The sequence below is a fragment of the Cygnus atratus genome, chromosome 1 (assembly GCF_013377495.2).
Source record: "Cygnus atratus isolate AKBS03 ecotype Queensland, Australia chromosome 1, CAtr_DNAZoo_HiC_assembly, whole genome shotgun sequence".
Classification (NCBI taxonomy): Eukaryota; Metazoa; Chordata; class Aves; order Anseriformes; family Anatidae; genus Cygnus; species Cygnus atratus.
Genome location: NC_066362.1, coordinates 202,425,777 through 202,443,398, shown reverse-complemented (window position 1 = coordinate 202,443,398; position 17,622 = coordinate 202,425,777). Strand labels below are relative to the sequence as shown.

Below are 17,622 nucleotides of genomic sequence, written 5' to 3'. Positions count from 1 at the left end.
GGCACTGCAGTTTAAAAAAAATAGTTCTGCAAATTTGCATTTGTCGTGTTTTAGATGCTTCAAAGCATTTTGAGTGTTAGTTGTTTATAACAGAATACGTGCCGTGTCCAGTATATTAACAAGTCTTAAATATCATGCTTGATTTTACCTTCAGATGGACAGCCTTATTGGAAACATGTACATTCAATATGGATTATGTAGACACTTGTCTGAAAGGGGTAGCTTTTTCTAGTTAAATTTAGTGAGTGAAGTTTTGGAAAAAATTATGGATCCAGCGAAATTGATAACTGTACAGACAGAATAAGGCAAATTCTCTTGAAAATACCAATCATGTTTTGCTTTGCTAAGCTTGCACATTCGTGTTCCCTTTGTTATGATTCAGCTCCTCAAAAGAGGAGAATGATGCAAAACATAAAAATTCACGGGGTCAGAAGAAGTCAAGACTTGCCACATGTAAAGGATAATGATGGTAGTTATAAAATTGTATAGCTGTTTGTGCTACTGAATGACTTGTCAATACTGCACTGAGCAGGTCTGAAAACTGATCAGGATCAAGAGAGGAATGAAAATGCAGCAGGAAGTGAGTAATAGGATTCTTCCAACAGACAGTGGAGAGGTTTCTCCACTGATACTTAAACTAATACATTAAAAATCCTTTTTAATGTAATGGCTGAATTATACGTCTGGACTAGATAGCTGCTGAATGAGGAAGCTGCATCTAACTGCATACTGACAGTAATTTATATGTTAACCACTATTTGAGCTTCAGCTGCAAAAGCTTTGGAAAAGCTTAACTTAACGCCTTGCAAACAACCCCAGCTTGTGTGCAGTTTTTAATTTTATGCAATAGATACGTGCTCCTGTGGCTGTCTGTCTGTCTCCAAATAATTCTGTGTTGTAAGTTATTCAGTATTGGTGCATTTAACAACTTGTATCCAGTGTAAAGAACTTTAGTATGTAGAATAGTAACTATGAGTGGTGTTAGCCCACAATTCTCAGAATTTTTCATGCTCTTAGAGCAAACTGGATTTTTGCTTTAGCTTGTGCAGTTAAGCTTTGTACAATGAAATCAGTGGAGAACATAGGAAGTGAATTTCAGTCAAGGTATGGCAAAGTTCAGGCACTGGGACAGGCTCCCCAGGGCAGTGGTTACAGCACCGAGCTGCTGGAGTTCAAGAAGCGTTTGGACAACGCTCTCAGACATAGGGTCTGATTTTTGGGTGGTCCTGTGTGGAGCCAGGAGTTGGACTTGATGATCCTTGTGGGTTGGTCCCTTCCAGCTTGGAATATTCGATGAAATTTGAAGAGATATGCTGCAAGAATCTGCATCGTTAATGAGATATGCATCTTGAAATTAACTAGGAATACTTGAAACTTCCTTGTTCACATCTAAACATTGCTTGATTTACATAAATATTCTTACCGCCATTAATTGGACTAGGAAATAACAGAATTTGGCTTGTAGACTATCTTCTTACCAAGACCCTTACGATAAGGTTAGTACATCAGTGCACTTACCCTTGTTCTAGGAAGAAAAGATAGAAGGTAAAATGAAAATGTTTTATCACATTTGATCAGAATTTGCTTTCAGCACCCCGTTGTCATATGCTGTCAAGCAACATGAACACTTCTTCTGCCAGACAAAGTTTTGTGGGCCATGTTATAGGAGATGTTGAACTAAATTATCCTTCCTAATAGTAGCATCTCTGAGTCCCATGGAGAAAAATAAACCCTTGCATCCAAGGTGTAAACTGCATGTGCATGTATTTCATCTGAAGTTGTTAGTTTCTAACTGTGCCCTGCTATGGAATCGCACTCTTTTGATGTACGAACTCTTTTGAAACTTTTGAATTGCTGCTCTTGAGTCTCCACAGTGCCTCCGCAGCCTGATAAGCTGTTTTCCAATCCTGAAAAACTCAAAGGACTGAGCAAGTCAGTACCATCGTTCCTGCAGGAAGAGGCAAGTTCCATCTCTGACGTATTGTAACTAAAACTTTTGATTGCTGTGGCATTATGCATTTACCAAATAGTGCTTTCCAGGGTCTGCCAAGTCAGCCTACTACTGGATCATGGCATGGAGTTAGTTGTTTGTAATGCTTGTGATCATCTGATTGTTACAATCTGTGGCTGACTAACTTTTCAGAAGCTCTAGTAACTTTTATTCCTACTGTATGGCCCTACAGACAGAGCGTGTTTTATCTAGGAGATTGGAGCATAGCAAACGCTTGCTGTTATTCCCAAAGGCAGTCTCTGTCCTTAAAGTAACAGGTCTTTTATCTTCTGAATTTTATCTTCTGAATATACACACGTACATTCATTTTGTTCAGAGCCTGCAATGTAAAGTGAGCCTGTAAGACTGTAAGTGATAGCGCCATCTGGTGCCCCTCCGAGATTAGAGGGGCTTAGCTTGGAGTTCTGCTTGGGGATGTAGGCTCAGGTATGATGTTCTCTAAGTGAAATCTCAGAATTTCCAGCAACGTGTTGTGCCTTTGTAAATCTTTTGGTTTTATTATTTATTAAAATATTTACTTTTTTAAGAGCATGGTGTGGGCCTTGGAATAAGCTCTGAGGCCATATTCCCAAAAATGACACTGAAGTTCACGAGTGATAAACTGCTTGAACCAGTTGTTCAAACTCTCCAGACCATCAGCAAAGAGGGGTGTTTAGACCAGGCACCAATCTCCTAACATAAATGTCTAAAACAGGTAGCTCCACTGGTCACAGGTAACAGGAGAATAGGAAATATTCTTTTCTTCTTAAGATCAACAGTGATGAATTATGGAATTGTTCGGCACTGTAGTGTGAATGTGAATTTTAGTGGCAGTTGTGCATGCAAACCTCCCCCTTCCCTCCCCAGACTTCCCCTGTAAATGAGAGTTGCTGGTGCCATCTTCCAGGTCTCCCAAATCACAGGACAAACGCTTGAGTCCTGTCAGTGAGGTGTGTGTGGACACAGGCTTCGATGCAGCCCAGGAATTTGGGGCCTAGATACCACAGAAATACCTGTCTGTGCTATAAACTGAGAAATCACTGCGAACCCCAGCCCGTATTGCTGTGGCTGCAGTTACAAAATATTGATGCTTATGCTGTTACATTTTCCTAAAAACATGACTGAAGGGTCAGGATCAGAAATATGCCATGTCCTGTCTTCACCTACTCCCTTCTAAAATAAGAAATATCCAAAATGTGGTGATACAGGTTTAATTAATCTTACCTTAAGTGCAGAACTTGAAACCATTCAGTGTCTATGAACTTTATTTAAGGATTCTTTAAAGAATCTTTATTTAAATATTGTCTCAAATTACAGCATCCCAACACTCTTTCTGCTGAGAGAAAAGCACAGGAAACTTTTCTTTTTTTTTTTTTTTTTTTTATTAACGTGCACCATAGACCAGTTAAAGGATTAGTATTTCAAAATCTTAAAGGTGGAACACCAAAGAAATCAGAAATGAGTAGGTGGGCATCTAAATTCCCAGTTACAGCCTCTGTAGGAAGCCAGTTAAGCTTATTTGTGTAAGTTTTGAATGAAGCAGTCTGATGAATATGTAAAAGCAAAAGGTCTAGATGTGATCGATTTGTTGCAGTGGAAAGAGTTTGGGGATAGTTCATTTTGATAGTCTAAGAAATTGTCAGTACCCAAATCTGTTTATTCTGCCTCACAAATTTATCTTTAAAATTGCGTAAACAGTCCCGATACTGTCTTGTAATACCTCCTGTGCTGTGAGTTTGATGAACCACACAGGCACGCATGCCTGCATATATCTAATATATACATACATGAAAATATCAAATGTATATGGATAAAATTAGCACGCACGTATTGAATATGCTGGTACTGCCTTTGGGTTTGGTATCACCTGAGTACCATCGGGCCAATAAGAGGCATGAAACTGATGAAACTTACAGCTAATAAATAACAGGTTAGAAATAAGCACTGTAGCTAACATGCAATCATAAAATTAACACTCATTGTTAAATGCTTTTTCAGTTCTGGCATTATTTTAAAAAGTCGATTCTTCTGCTAATAAACACTTTTTAATTAAAAAGGAAATACAGAGAAGTTTATCTCTTTGAGCAGAAGGATAAGACACTACTACACTAAGGAGATACCCTAAAAAATAAAGGGTTCTCTACTTTTAAATAGTAACAACATCCTTATTTAACGTTTTGAATTAACTTTAAGAAATAAAATCACGCGTAGTGCGTTCTGGAGGCATGCAGTCACCCCAGTGATCAGTAACTCCTTGTCTCTGGATTTCCAGACAGTGCTGGAAGGAAGCAGAAGTGGGTTCAGCTCTTGTACAGACCTGCTGCATGGGCAGCAGCTGAAGTGGTCTTAGGCAAACCTTGTGTCCCTCCTCGACAAGAAGGCATTTTCCTGTCTTTCAAAGAGTGCATGTAATAGGACTGATTATCCACACCATTTAACTAATATTTCCTTCCCTGGATTTTTCTGGCCAGTCCCAAATAGCCTGTTCAAACCATTTTTCTCCCCAGGAGCTCTGCCCTGGGTAGGATAGATGCCAGTCCTTACCTTTAGCCTCAGACCTAGCTGGGGGAGAGGAAGCCTTTTAACTTCTCGATGTGTAGAACACAAGAGGGAGATGATGATGCTTTCTCTAGCACCTTGCATAGGACAGTCTGACAGCATGTGTGGAAAGTAAAGAAACATCAAGTCTTTTGTACGGTGATGGCATGGAGACAGAATGGGGTTGTAAGCACATTGCCTGATAATGACCAAGGAAACCCAAACTGCACTTTCCTGATGTAAAAGCAGGGCCCTGCTTGCTCTTTTGCAAAATAAGCATCACTTCAAAAGCTATTCGATTTATCCAGTGCTGTTGTACCGTGCATGTTACTTCCAATTAACTGCCTTAAAGATGGGGATTGGAGAATCGATCGCACTCCCTATATAACAGAAAGGGATGGATGGAAGACCTGAGAATTATCGCTTGCATAGTGAAGTAGAGAAGTTGAGTTTCAATGTCCTGGTAAAGCTAACTTTGTACTTCCCATTGGTATTTGAGAATTAAGAGGGGAAAAGAAAAAAGAAAAAAGCAAAACAACAACAAAAAAGAGGTTGAATTATTACTTTACACTTTTTTCAGCGTAAGCTTTCCACTAAAAACAAAATCCCTTTCAAATTTGGTTTTACTTTAAATGCATGACCTAATTTAAGAAATACTAATTACTTGTGTTGTACTATGAAGGGATTTAAGTTCAGGTTTTCATTGAGTCCCAATCTGCATTATTAAAACTGTTTTTTCTTTTTTTAATGTTCCTTGTGACTATAAAGTACCTACACAGGCTCTCTTTCTGTGATGTTTTTGTAGAGTGATGACAGAGAGACAGATACAGCATCAGAAAGCAGTTATTCCCTTGGCAGAATCAAGAAGAGTCCCAGCTCTCTAACCAATCTTAGCGGTTCTTCTGGCATGGCCTCCTTATCCTCTGTATGTAAACCACAGCCTTGTTTTAATGGCACTTTGCTTTTGCTAATCTCTTCGGTACTGTTTCAGCTCCCTTCTTATTCCTTTCCTATTTCTTTCCTTGGTATCTGCCTCCTTCCGTCCTTCTCTCTGTTATTGAATTCTTGCATGGAATTGGAAATAAAGTGATTTTAAAAACATTTTTTTTTACTTGTTTTCCAGTAATATGCTGGAGCCTGTTTGGGATTCCACTGTGCAGCATACTTGATAAACCCTAAGCAAACAGGCTTTAACCCTAAGAGCTGAAAGTTGTAGCTGACAGTGGGAGAGAATTTATACAGAACAAATATTTAGGAATGGATTAAGGGGTGGCAGGAGAAATAAGTGAAAGAAAGAGATGGTATTGGTATGTGGGATGTATGATGAAGTCAGTGATCTAGCTAACCAAAAGTCATTAGTTTATGTGGCCTTTAGGGGAAAAGGAGAACTTTGGGGATGAACGATGAGATTTAAAAAATAGAAAAAGAAAAAAACCCTGTTCATCCTTCTATTTTTACCTATCCAGGGTTTAATTTTCTAATATGTTTTATTTTAGCACCTAACTCAGCCACATAAAGACTTTATTTTTGATTTCTTGGTATTTTCAGAAAGCATTTTGTCATAAAGTTTTAGGCTCTCCTTTCTGCAAAGATCAGCTGAAGAGCTACATAAGTAATATTTCAAGGATCTGATCACACAAATCTCCAGATATATAGCGTCCTATCATTTCATGTATTCTGTCTCAATGCAATAAACATATTCCTTTTTTTGTTCAAAACTTGGCCTAACACTTTTCAGATTTACAAATAACATTCTTTCGTTTACAAATAACATTCTTTTGTTAACCTGCTTGCTGAAGAGCTTGTTTAACACTGTTACGTTTCGTAATTGCATCTAAAGGGACACAGTTGATTTATTTTTTTAATTGTCTGAATCCTGAGCATAACTTCTACCCTAATCTTGAAGTATTTGGTGAAATGCAAAAGCTTAGAAAAAAAAATCCTCTTGTATGATGCCGGTTTTTCTCCTCTTGTATGACACAGGTGAGCGGAAGCTTAATGAGTGTCTATAGTGGAGACTTTGGCAATGTTGACGTGAAGGGGAACATTCAGTTTGCTATTGATTACGTAGAACAGCTGAACGAGCTCCACATCTTTATTTGCCAGTGTAAAGACTTGGCAGTGGCAGATGTCAAGAGGCAACGTTCAGACCCGTAAGTAAAAATACAGAATATTTTTTTTCCGATGGAAGTTGCTCTTTTAATGTGTAAATGAAAGCTGTAATTTATTCCAACCATTGCCTTCTGATGGGGTGACCAACCAAATAACTGAAGGAGGCTATAACGTGCTTTACATGTTCTTCCACTCTGAACTGAACATAAAGTTGCCATATAAATCAGTACATATATTAACATGGGAAGCTCAGACTTTGAGTTTGAAATTCTATTTTAAATTTTAACTTCCCAGATTAAGGAGAATGCAGTTAAGTCGCTTTGATTTACTTCATAAGTAAATGTGTGTGTATATTGGAAGGGAAGTTGGAAGGGGGGTTTTCTTGCTCTTACCAGCCTGTTTAAATTTTAGGTATGTGAAGACCTACCTGCTTCCAGAGAAATACAAGCTGGGCAAACGGAAGACCTCTGTGAAAAAGAAAACTTTTAATCCGGTCTATAATGAAATACTGCGGGTATTTATCAAATGCTAACTAGGCATGAAATACTGCATGCATGAAGCATGAGGAGTTTGAACTTTCCAGGTCCAGATGATCTCAGAAGAGACATCTGTGTTAAGATGAGGCAGATTGCTCTGTAGGAGTGTCTGTGTGCTTCACTGATGGGTTAACTCTGGTTTACTCTGGATACAGCACTGAGAACATTGATTGTTACATAATTCTTGCAAGCAAACTCAAGCTACTTAGGAACTTAAAATATTTAAAATAAATATTAAAACATGAAGAGAGTTTTGTTTTGAAATGAAGTGAGCAGCTATAGATGTATAAACCCAGACACATTTCCTTCCTGTGTCACTTTCAGACAATCATTGATGAAAAAGTAGCTTAACTTTTTTTTTTATCGGTTCCTCCTCCCCATTTCTCTCTCCTGGCAGTATAAAATTGAGAAGGATCTACTGAAGAACCAAAGCCTTAATATCTCTGTCTGGCACAACGATACCTTTGGGAGGAATAGCTTCCTTGGTGAAGTAGAGCTGGATTTAGGAACTTGGGACTGGAATGATAAATCCAACAAGCAGATCAACTGGTTTCCACTCAAGCCAAGGGTAGGTTACTAGGGGTGGGTTAGCTGTTCTATGTTTTCTGCTGTGTAAGTGCAAAACCAAGTCATTTTTTATTTAGCTCCTATCTTGTGTGTTCTGAGGGTTTTATACTGATTATATATGTAGAAGTTGAGCTTGTTCTTGGGCAAAACTTCGCACCATAAAATCAGCGTGTGAACTGCAGTGTATGAGACTTGTTTTCTTCTTAAATTTCAGACTTCAACAATGGCTCTGGAACTAGAAAACAGAGGGGAGATGAAACTAGCCCTCAAGTATGTTCCACAACCTGCTGGAGGTATTTATTCATTGCTTCTTTGTTTGAGTTTGTCAGGCCTTTGGGGGTTTTGTTGTTGGAGGGTGTTAGGGAGGAGATTGGTGGGAAGCAGCTGTATAACATTTTTCAACAAATTCAGGCATCTTGTTTTAATGTAGAACATTTTTTTTCCTAGAATATTAGGCCACTCTGGTCATGAATTCAGTTGAGGATCCAAGGTTCGCTTTACGATCTTCTGTTATTTTTATGTTACTACAGAAGAAATTACCTGATTGTTATAATCTCAGATTTATAATCCAGTCTGTATACATAACAAAGTTCTGTTCTCTCTCTAACAATTTTAGAAATTATGAAATTGTCAGGCAGGTGCTGTGATTTGCTAAATAAACAGTGATGACACACTAAATTCAAGCAATATTAGAAGTACAAAACAGCAATACGTATCCAGAATCTTAGCTGTATGAGCTGTTCGTTTACTCTTGTGTGACAACTGATAACTGGCTGGTCTGACAATGAAGCCAAGCAAGGTCTTTAATCCAGCCAGACAGTCAATAAGAATCAAATATATTAAGAGCACAGAGGAGCTCATTTGAAAGTGTAATTGGTGGTAAAGGCTGGCATCGCATAGACTGAAGACAAGCTGATCTCTTCATCTAGAAGGCTTGGAAAGAGAAGACCAGTGGCCTGCATTTCTTTATTTGTAAGAGAAGAGAAATCGTGGTTGGAATGTAGACATGAGGTGGCCTGGCAGTACTTTGATGGGCTGAAGATTGCAGCTTCAAAGGTAGAGAGGGATGCTCAATTAAAATGTGAGATAATGAGAGTCTAGGTGAAATATCACCTCTGAAAATGGAAAGGAACAGCTGCAACATGTAAATCGCTTTCGAAGGTAATTTCTAAGGCTTAATCAGAGCCAGGATGTTTTATTTCTTTTTACAGGAAAGAAGACTCTGTCCACTGGTGAGGTCCACATCTGGGTGAAGGAATGCCATGACCTTCCTCTTCTGAGGGGCAACAGGCTCAACTCTTTTATCAAGTGGTAAAAACTGTGGCTGAAATCATTAAAGCTGGTGGCTTAATAATGCCATTGCTGCATTTTCTAATCTTACCTTCAATTTTCTCCATTTAAATTAAAAACAAAAACACTTAATTACTTTCTGATTCTCCTTTATTGTAATGCAAATTGTCCTACAGGGCTTGCAACTTCCAGGTGCTAACTATATGCTACCAAGTAAGATGTACTGGGAGGAATTCCTTGCTAATCACCACCCTGTCATTTTGTCTGCTTAGCTACCTGGTGGAAGGGCTAGACAAATTTAAGTCAGATCTTGTCTGCTATAAGCTGTGTTTAAACAAAGCAGGTTTGTGAAAGAACGTGCTTTAGCTTAGTAAATCATGGGAGGAGATAGAAGTGAGAAGCATAGATGTATTTCTTCCACCTTCCTTTCTACAAAAAGATTTAACACATGATGAGGATAGTGAGATAGCTGGGAAATCTCTGGCAGTAACTAAAAGGTTTCAGCATCATTAGTGGTAATCCAGCAAACAAACTCAGTTGTACCTCTTCCCCACCTGACGTCCCCTTCCGATCCATCCTTTGAAGCACAAGGGTGGATACATCCTGAATACATGTGTTGGAAGGGACCGAGAACATGATGTTTGATTTCATCTCTGTGATACTAAAGCAACTTATTCTCAGTTGCTTCATAACATGCAGAGGAGCATTATTCAGTATTTTTTGTCTGATGAGTGTGTTTAATGCAGGTTATGCTGTCAAAGTGCAAACTAACAATGCTTTCTCTTTCCGAAGCACCATTCTTCCAGATACTAGCAGAAAAAGTCGCCAGAAAACAAGAACAGTGGCAAAAACTACAAACCCAGTATTCAACCATACCATGGTCTATGATGGCTTTAGACCAGAAGATTTGAAAGAAGCCTGCATAGAACTCACAGTCTGGGATCACAACAAACTAGCCAACCACTTTCTGGGAGGTCTCAGGATAGGCCTTGGAACAGGTACTGGACAATTAACAGATTAATCCTTAATTTACAAACTACATTTTATCTTTTTTTCCCCTTTTCCTTTCTATTTATTCTCTTTTTGCAAAGATAACTGAAAAGCCTTTCAGCCATTTATTTACTAAAGAGTTTCATTCAGTAAATTATCTGTTCTTTGTCACAGATTCTGAAATGTAAATAGAAGTAGTATGAGGGTTAGGGATTATTGGCAAGTTAGGAGAAACATTAGAAATAAACCTTTCTGTCCATACATTGTGTCTAGTACTGTTTGTAGTATGAGAGTATGCTATTTCTGCACCCAAAATCTTGATAACATCTTACAAACTTACACATGGAAAAACTAGATACGTGGAGGCAGTATTGGGTGGAGATAAAAGGATGGATTGTGAATGCATGGTAAGATTTGAAGACTTTGGATAGGAAAATGTATAAATTCAAACACGTTTTTAGCATAAAGACAGTATAAGATGTGTAGATATAATGACCGGGAAAACATGCAATTCTGCTTTGTCCCTTTCATTGTCCTTTCTGGTCTGAGGAGAAACAAAGAATTTAGAGTTCTTTAAAGCAAAAGCAAGAAAAAATGACTTCTTGTATGGTTTATGAGAATAACCTAAAACGCAAGTGAGGATAATAAATCTCAAACTGAAACTTAAGTACCTGAGGTTGTATTTCAATACAGAATTAGTGGACATTTTATTTTTAAGCCCTCTTGGATGTTGATTAATTTTTCCCTTGGGACGGTGAAAAAAAGACAGAATAACAAAGAAAAAAAATGGAAAAAGATCAAGTTTGTGTGGAAAATTGTCATTAATTGTATTTGACAGAATTGTTCAAGCATAAAAATATAGAACTGGATCTCGAATGCACTAGGTTTCCTGTACCTGAGAAGGTGAAGCTCTTTAACAAGATGGGCAGATTTGATTGTCAGCTCTCAACTCTGCAGCATGTTAAGTGATTGCTGTTTCTCTTAAAACCTGACATTTTTCTAGGCAGAAGCTATGGAACTACAGTAGACTGGATGGATTCCACTTCAGATGAAAGTGCCCTGTGGGAGAAGATGATGAACTTGCCAAACACATGGGTAGAAGATACGCTACCTCTGAGGATGCTAATGGTTGCAAAACTGACAAAATAAGGTGGCTTTTGAATTGCTAGTGTCAAAAAGACAACTTGGGAATGAAATTAAAAGGTGTGGGGGTGAAACTTGGAAGAGACACACAGCAGCTCTTTGATAGTCTCTGTTCTGTTGCTATTCTGTTCTCGTGCTGTCAAATGTCACTGCATATTCCAAACTAAAATTCTGCCCTCAGATGATTATGTAAATTTAAGGGCTTCTTTTATTTCTTATTCAGTGAAAATGTATTCAAGTAAGAACATACTTAGAGAATTCAGAGGTAGAGGTAGCTGTGATACTTGAATGCTTGTGTTGTCAAACTGAGGTGTTGCTGATTCCTTAAAGCTAAATTGCCAGGGGAAAAAAAAAAAAAGGAAAAGCAAGTAAATTCTTTCTGTATACTTGGATTGTTTGTGAGATGATGTTATTAGTAAGATAGCAACAGGTTGCATTTTGTTCATGCTCATTAGCACGTTTCTCTGGCTGAATCCTCATCATGCTATATTGGATCTCTCCAGCTAGGAATACGAGTGTGCAGATTTTTTTAAAGTCCCTTTGTCTGTAGTTACACATTTCTATGATCTGAAAGTTGCTTCTGTAATGAAAGAAGCACTACACGAAATGGTACTGTTGATGCCTTACTCTGCAAGGCATAGAGGACTGTTAATTCCAATGTACTATGAAAAGTTGGGGTTATAAAGTTTGCTTCTATATTTGTTAATTACCTTGCTAGTATATTGACGTTCCTTTTAAATGCTGAAGTCACAGAGGTCAAACGTTTTCATTCAAATGCTATTCCAAAGGATCTAAACTTGCCAGTTTTACTAATGACGAATGTTGGGTATTTATTTTTGTAAAGTGTACTCATTTTCTGTACCTATACCTATTATTAGCTTGTATTTTTGCAAAAGGTAATTTATCTGTTCTTCAGCGGCACCGTTAGGAGAACGCCGGGATTATGGTGGTCTGGGTTTAGATAGCTTTGCAGCATGTGAAATGGAATTTGTCACGTGTGGAAATGCGTACCACTGAAGGAAGATAAATGCATAAATTACAAAATGTATTACTTTTTTTTTAAATAAAAGCAGCCTTATTAAAGCTAATTAAGAATTCGATGTTTATTAGAAATTAATGTTTTGTGTTAGCTACTGAGTGTGAGTATGCAATACAATGAAATGCAGGCAGAAAATGCTTCTGAAAATAAATGTACATTTATTTGCTGTAACTGCATAGGTCTAGAGGCTGGTAAAGTCCTGCGGCTAAGCTTACAGAGCAAAAGAGGGCTCTTCACACTTCCAACTGGGTTGCTTAATTTTATCATAAAAATTTAAATGCTTGCGTTACTTGGTATTTATTTTACACCATGAATGGGAAAAAAGGAAAGGTGCTATTCAGCCTGCTGGGGAGCCCATGTTCTCCTTCATCAGCCAGGCCGTCCGGAGATGACGAATGCCAGAAGGAGCTGTCAGTCTCCGTCCCTTACTGCTTCAGGGGTTTCGGATGAGATTGGGCGCTGGCACAGATTCCACTTTTGCTTTTCCAGAAACACCACCCTCTCAGAGGTGGCTATTTAACAATACAGAAGCAAAGTAACTGCTGTACCATTTAAATCCAAATAGATTGTTCTGAAGTGTAGTATGTGCATCTCTCCCTACTCATACAAAAACAGAGATTTGTAAGCATCTGGCAGAGACACCTGTTTGTATTCACTGTCTACAGGATTTTGTTTTCACCTTAAAAAGTAGGTTGCTGTAAGCATGACTACCATTTAACAAGTATATAATTTGTAGTTTTATTTCCTGTGAAGCTTAAATGCAGTGCTGTGTCAAAAGTCTTCGGTCTTCAACTGAAGGGATGGGGCTGAGGCTATACATTTGCAGGCAAGTGTATGTAGTCTTCTGTGTTCCACACTGTACAAAATTTCAGTAGTTAAAAACTTAACTGCTATCAGAATGGTTGGTTTGTGACAGTACCACTCTTGTCTTTTGGTCAGGTGAAGTATCTTCTGTCTTGCTATTCCTCCACCATCCTGCAGACAGAGGCAGAATTTTGTCATTATCTCTAAAGACACTGCTTAGCACTACACTAAATAGATAAAAACTTAGTTTAAATTTCCAAAAACTATGGGAACATGAACGTTAGATGTACTTGTGCACTACCCCTGTATTTAATTAGTATGATGACAAGCAAATGACACAGCAGCATTACGTGCTTGTTTAGATTTAAAAAAGAGACAGAGCCAAATGACTGAAACAGGCCCTCTAGTACAAAAATTCATTTGACCTCCCCCAACTTTTTAATAGCTTTTTAAAGTATATGTGGAAATGACGACTCTCATAGGCCAATATATAAAGATAGCTGTCACCACACACAAAAATGAGACTTCCAAATTTGCATGAGGTCAGCAGAGATGGTCACAGAAGTGTCTGAAAAGTATATTAGTGCTTAACAATGCTAGCTATTTAAAGTTGTACTGTTATCGCTGTTAGCCCTCAATGGAGTCCGCATCATGCTACGAATCTTTAACTTAAAGATCTTTAAGGATTTTTAGCATCTGTGCTTATCTTTTTACTGTTTCACTATGTTATTGTAACGTGCAAGAAAAGCCAAAGCTGTCCTGGTGAGGTGAACTTCAGTGCCATGAACAAACGATTACAAACCAAGCTGCTTTATCAGTGGAAAATGTACTTCAACCACCCTATGAATGCTATAGGATTTAATTACAGAGCAGAAACATTACAAATTCACCTCCAGCTAAAGAATATTATGTTGATTTATTAAGGTAAGGACTGGATCTAATCATGTAAACCAGGAGGGGTTTTGGATTGTAAACATAAAAGTCATACAAAATGTACACTTTAAAAACCAAACAATGTGGATGTTCATCTGGATATGGTTTCTGTAATAAATACAGCTTTCCACCGAATTCATAGTAATTGTTAATTACAGTTGCATGTTCCAGATTGATAAAATGCATATTGAAAAATGTAAATTTTATGCAGTTGCTTACGAAAAGTTTTAGAAAACTAGCTTATTCTTTCTCTACTGTCAAAAGCAGAGGTTCTAAAATTATCCACAACCCCAAACAAGGCATATAATTAAGGCATAACTGTTATTAAAAGGCAGTTTGATAAATTAATATCTACGCTTTGATTCTTAATTCCAGTTATCTATATGACAAAGCATCTATACTCCTAGAATATCTTCATATACGTTCATCCTTGCCCAGAAAATTATTTGGGAGCAATGCAATGCTTTCCCCCCCGCCTTTTTTTTTCCACTTTACAAGCTTACCATGATTTCAGCCTGGATGGGGGGCAGCAGGAGGTGCACCCATGTCAGTATACGTGTGTTTTAAATGACATTTTCTTTACTTTCTGTAAACCATGTACTTCAAAGTCCCAGCTCTGCTTTCACGCTCTATATTCAGAAAATTCCCATTTCTTTTTCTACTTCCCATTTCTGCACGTAAGCCTGCAAGCCTCTGTCAGTGTTGCAGTTCACTTCACTCTGACTTTACCTCTTTTGAAAGACCTGGTACTGTTCCCTCCCTGTCTTGTTTGCTTTGTATCTTTTACCCTTTACTTGCTGAATAAAAGTCGCAAGTTGTTTGGGGTGAGGGATGCATCTTCTCTCAGCCCGTGCACCTTCAGTGTGTTCTGCCATTGTGATCTTCTCTAGGTGCAAGCCACGAGAGAGGACTTCAAGCCTGAGGAAATCCTCTTCTTTTTGCTGAACCTGGGTGCCTTTGGGAGCATTGGCAGCATTTGTTTGCTAAGAAACGCTCCCTGCTATTTCCATGAATTCGGGGCTGCCCCGAGCAGCCCAGATGAGGGCACGCGCTTTGACGTGAGCGATTGAGCCCCGCATCGCCATGGACACAGCAACCGCGCGCTGGGAGTGCCAACAAATGGGCTGAGGAAAACAAGCACCTGGTGAGAGAAAATCTTTCTCCCCCTAAACCCCTCTCTTTGTTGCGTTTCCTCTGGATGGCCTAAATCTTTTAGTCCTTCCCTCTCTCTTCCCATATCACTGAGTGTTTTGGCAGGAGCCAAAGTGGCACCAGCAGCAGGGGAGCGCACCACAGCGGACCCTGCTGATAGTCACCCCCATGGAGCTCTGAATCTGTCCGTGTCTTGCCTTCATTTTTGCTCTACGTTGTTTTTCATCCTTCCTCCAGTCCCTTCTCTAGGACGTTTGCCTGTGGCCTATCCTCACCTCCAGCCGAAACCCACAAAACCCGATTATCAGCAGGCTATTTCAGGTGCTGTGTGGTTTCGGGTCTGTATCTGAACGTGAAGCCTGTACTTCAGTTTTAGGCAAACTTTTCATACGTCTGGGTAGTATGCTGTATGATAAGGCACTGATAACGGTGGTGGTACTACTGTAACGTAAATATTTCCTTTATTTTTAGATGAGGAGCCAGACTTTTAACCTGCGTGCCTAAAATAATCCAGCGAATCAGCATCAAAACTCAAATAAGGAACCGTTTCTCCAGGCACCGTCCTTATATCACAGTGCATTCAGTAATTATTACCAGTCCTTAATGATCTTTTTTTATTCTTAAATCTCTAAGCTCAGGGTAAGGCTATTCAGTTACGTTTAATGGGCAAGATACTATTAAAATCTTATAAATGGATTAGAAGATTGATCTAACCCTCCATGTTTTACTTGCGTTTACAATAGCATCTGTGTTATACAGATGCAATGTAACTTTGCATCTGTAGGAGAAAATAAAGGCAGGGGAAAAGGATTCCTTAACGAATTACTTACAGCTTTATCATTTACTGGCTTTTTACCTAAATATAACAGTACTTGTAGATACAACCACAGTGCTTTGAGGAGGAATAATTACCAGGGCTAGTAATCAGCAAATGAAGAGCCTTGCATAAATACTAAGCCTACAGTTGTTTGCTTTTGCATTGTCAAGTCTGGCACCCTTTTAATCGGTCTGCCTGACTTTGAATCAGGGTCTGTGGGACCGCACAGGCTGCTGTTGGTTTTATGAGTCCCAATCTGCTGTGCCAGTGGTGTGATGGACTTCCAGAGGCAGTCCCCCAGCTTGGTGCAGTGGTGTTGGGCACACAGTTTTGGGGTACTCTAAACCTGCTGAATGTCACTACAAGAACTGGTGGCTATAAAATGTTTCGTCTTTGTGTCAGACAGCGGCTCCATGGCTCAGGATGAGAGAGAAGCAGGGATGGCCAGCCCCACAAGCGATCCGGAGGTGGGCAGGGACGGGGAAGATGTGACAAAAGGCCCGGAGGTGCTCTGCGAAGGCCCTGAAGAGGAGAGGAGAGAGAAGGCTCTGCTGCGGGCGCGCCTGGAAGAGCAGCATCGCCTCATCTGTGTGCTGAAGAAGAAAGCAGATGGTGCACGCAAGCGCTGCAAAGGCCTGGAGCAGCTCAACACGGAACTGGAGAAACTGAGGCTGGAGGACGCCGTGAAACTGAAAACGCAGACCCAACGCATCCGGCACTTGGAGGAGCGCTTCATGGAGCTGGCCAGCAACCACGAGAAAATGATCTACTTCAAGAATGAGCACAAGAAGCAGAACACGCAGCTGTGGGAGGAGAATCAGCGCCTGCGGCAGCAGAACGAGACTCTCTTTAGCCAAGCCGTGCGGGAGAAGGAAGCCAAAGTGTTCCAGCTCACTGCCAAGGCCCAAAATCTCTCGCAGCAGTTAGACTCCTTACACAAGAAATGCGCTTACGAGAGTTGCAGAGCCCAGGAGCGTGAGAAGGAGCTGCTGGAAGCTCAGAGCCAGCAGGCGAGTGCCCATGCCTGGGAGGTCGATTCGCTGAAGCAGCAGCTGCAGTGCCTCCAGGAGGAGCACCAACAAATTGCCGCGCAGGTAGAGCGCGGAGAGAGCCAGCAGAAGGCTCCGGATAGCGAGCTGCAGGCCAAGCTGGAGAGGGCAAATGAGGAGAAAGAGCAGCTGCTGAACCTGGCCATGGAGAGGGGCAAAGCCCTGCAGGACAAGCAGCTGGAGATCGTGCAGCTGGGGAAGAGGCTGGAGAGAGCCAGGCTGCGAGCAGAGAAGCGCTTTGTTAAAGACACAGCAGCAAACTATGATCGGATGGTCCAGGAGCTCCAGCAAGAGCTAGAGAGCAGCAAGCAGGCGTACAGCGAACTCTCGCTGCAGTTTGATGCCTACAAAAAGCACAGTATGGATTTACTGGCCAAAGAAAAAGAGCTGAACGTCAAACTCCGTCACTTTAAAGTGTGACTTCAGCTTTCTGCTCTCACCTCAGCAAGTGCCTCTGGTGTAACACAGCACTTCTTTTTGTTCCTTTTCAAGCGACCGTCTACCAGCCAGTCTCTCTGTAATGCGCTTACCAGCTTAAATCCTTCTAAAAAAACTGTTCTGTAGCCTCTTATTTTTTTGTTACTTTTACATAAGAGCTCGACACCATTAAATCTGAGCAGGGGTTGTCAAACTAACTAAACCACATCAGATCTGTAACATGA

General features: G+C 39.9%; 2 protein-coding genes across 51 annotated transcripts in view; both read left to right on the top strand.

Annotated features, from left to right (window-relative positions):
• SYTL2 (synaptotagmin like 2) overlaps positions 1-12,250 on the top strand; it is a 60,401-nt gene extending 48,151 nt beyond the window's left edge. For 28 of the 50 annotated variants that reach the window (XM_035560403.2, XM_050708725.1, XM_035560402.2 and 25 more), the window contains 10 exons: positions 533-580; positions 1,866-1,960; positions 5,334-5,453; positions 6,512-6,681; positions 7,052-7,154; positions 7,574-7,744; positions 7,958-8,036; positions 8,955-9,054; positions 9,826-10,031; positions 11,027-12,250. In XM_035560403.2, the coding sequence (XP_035416296.1) occupies positions 533-580; positions 1,866-1,960; positions 5,334-5,453; positions 6,512-6,681; positions 7,052-7,154; positions 7,574-7,744; positions 7,958-8,036; positions 8,955-9,054; positions 9,826-10,031; positions 11,027-11,172 (1,238 nt within the window). In that variant the 3' untranslated portion in view covers positions 11,173-12,250. The remainder of the gene's footprint in view (positions 1-532; positions 581-1,865; positions 1,961-5,333; positions 5,454-6,511; positions 6,682-7,051; positions 7,155-7,573; positions 7,745-7,957; positions 8,037-8,954; positions 9,055-9,825; positions 10,032-11,026) is intronic. The other 22 variants (XM_050708709.1, XM_050708741.1, XM_050708708.1 and 19 more) reach the window with 3 other exon arrangements.
• A 1,032-nt stretch (positions 12,251-13,282) lies between these two features.
• Positions 13,283-17,380, top strand: CCDC89 (coiled-coil domain containing 89). Its single transcript, XM_035560479.1, has 3 exons — positions 13,283-13,288; positions 15,159-15,219; positions 16,314-17,380. Exons 1-3 carry the CDS (start codon positions 13,283-13,285, stop codon positions 17,378-17,380), a joined length of 1,134 nt encoding a protein of 377 aa, XP_035416372.1.
• The last annotated feature ends 242 nt before the right edge of the window (positions 17,381-17,622 follow it).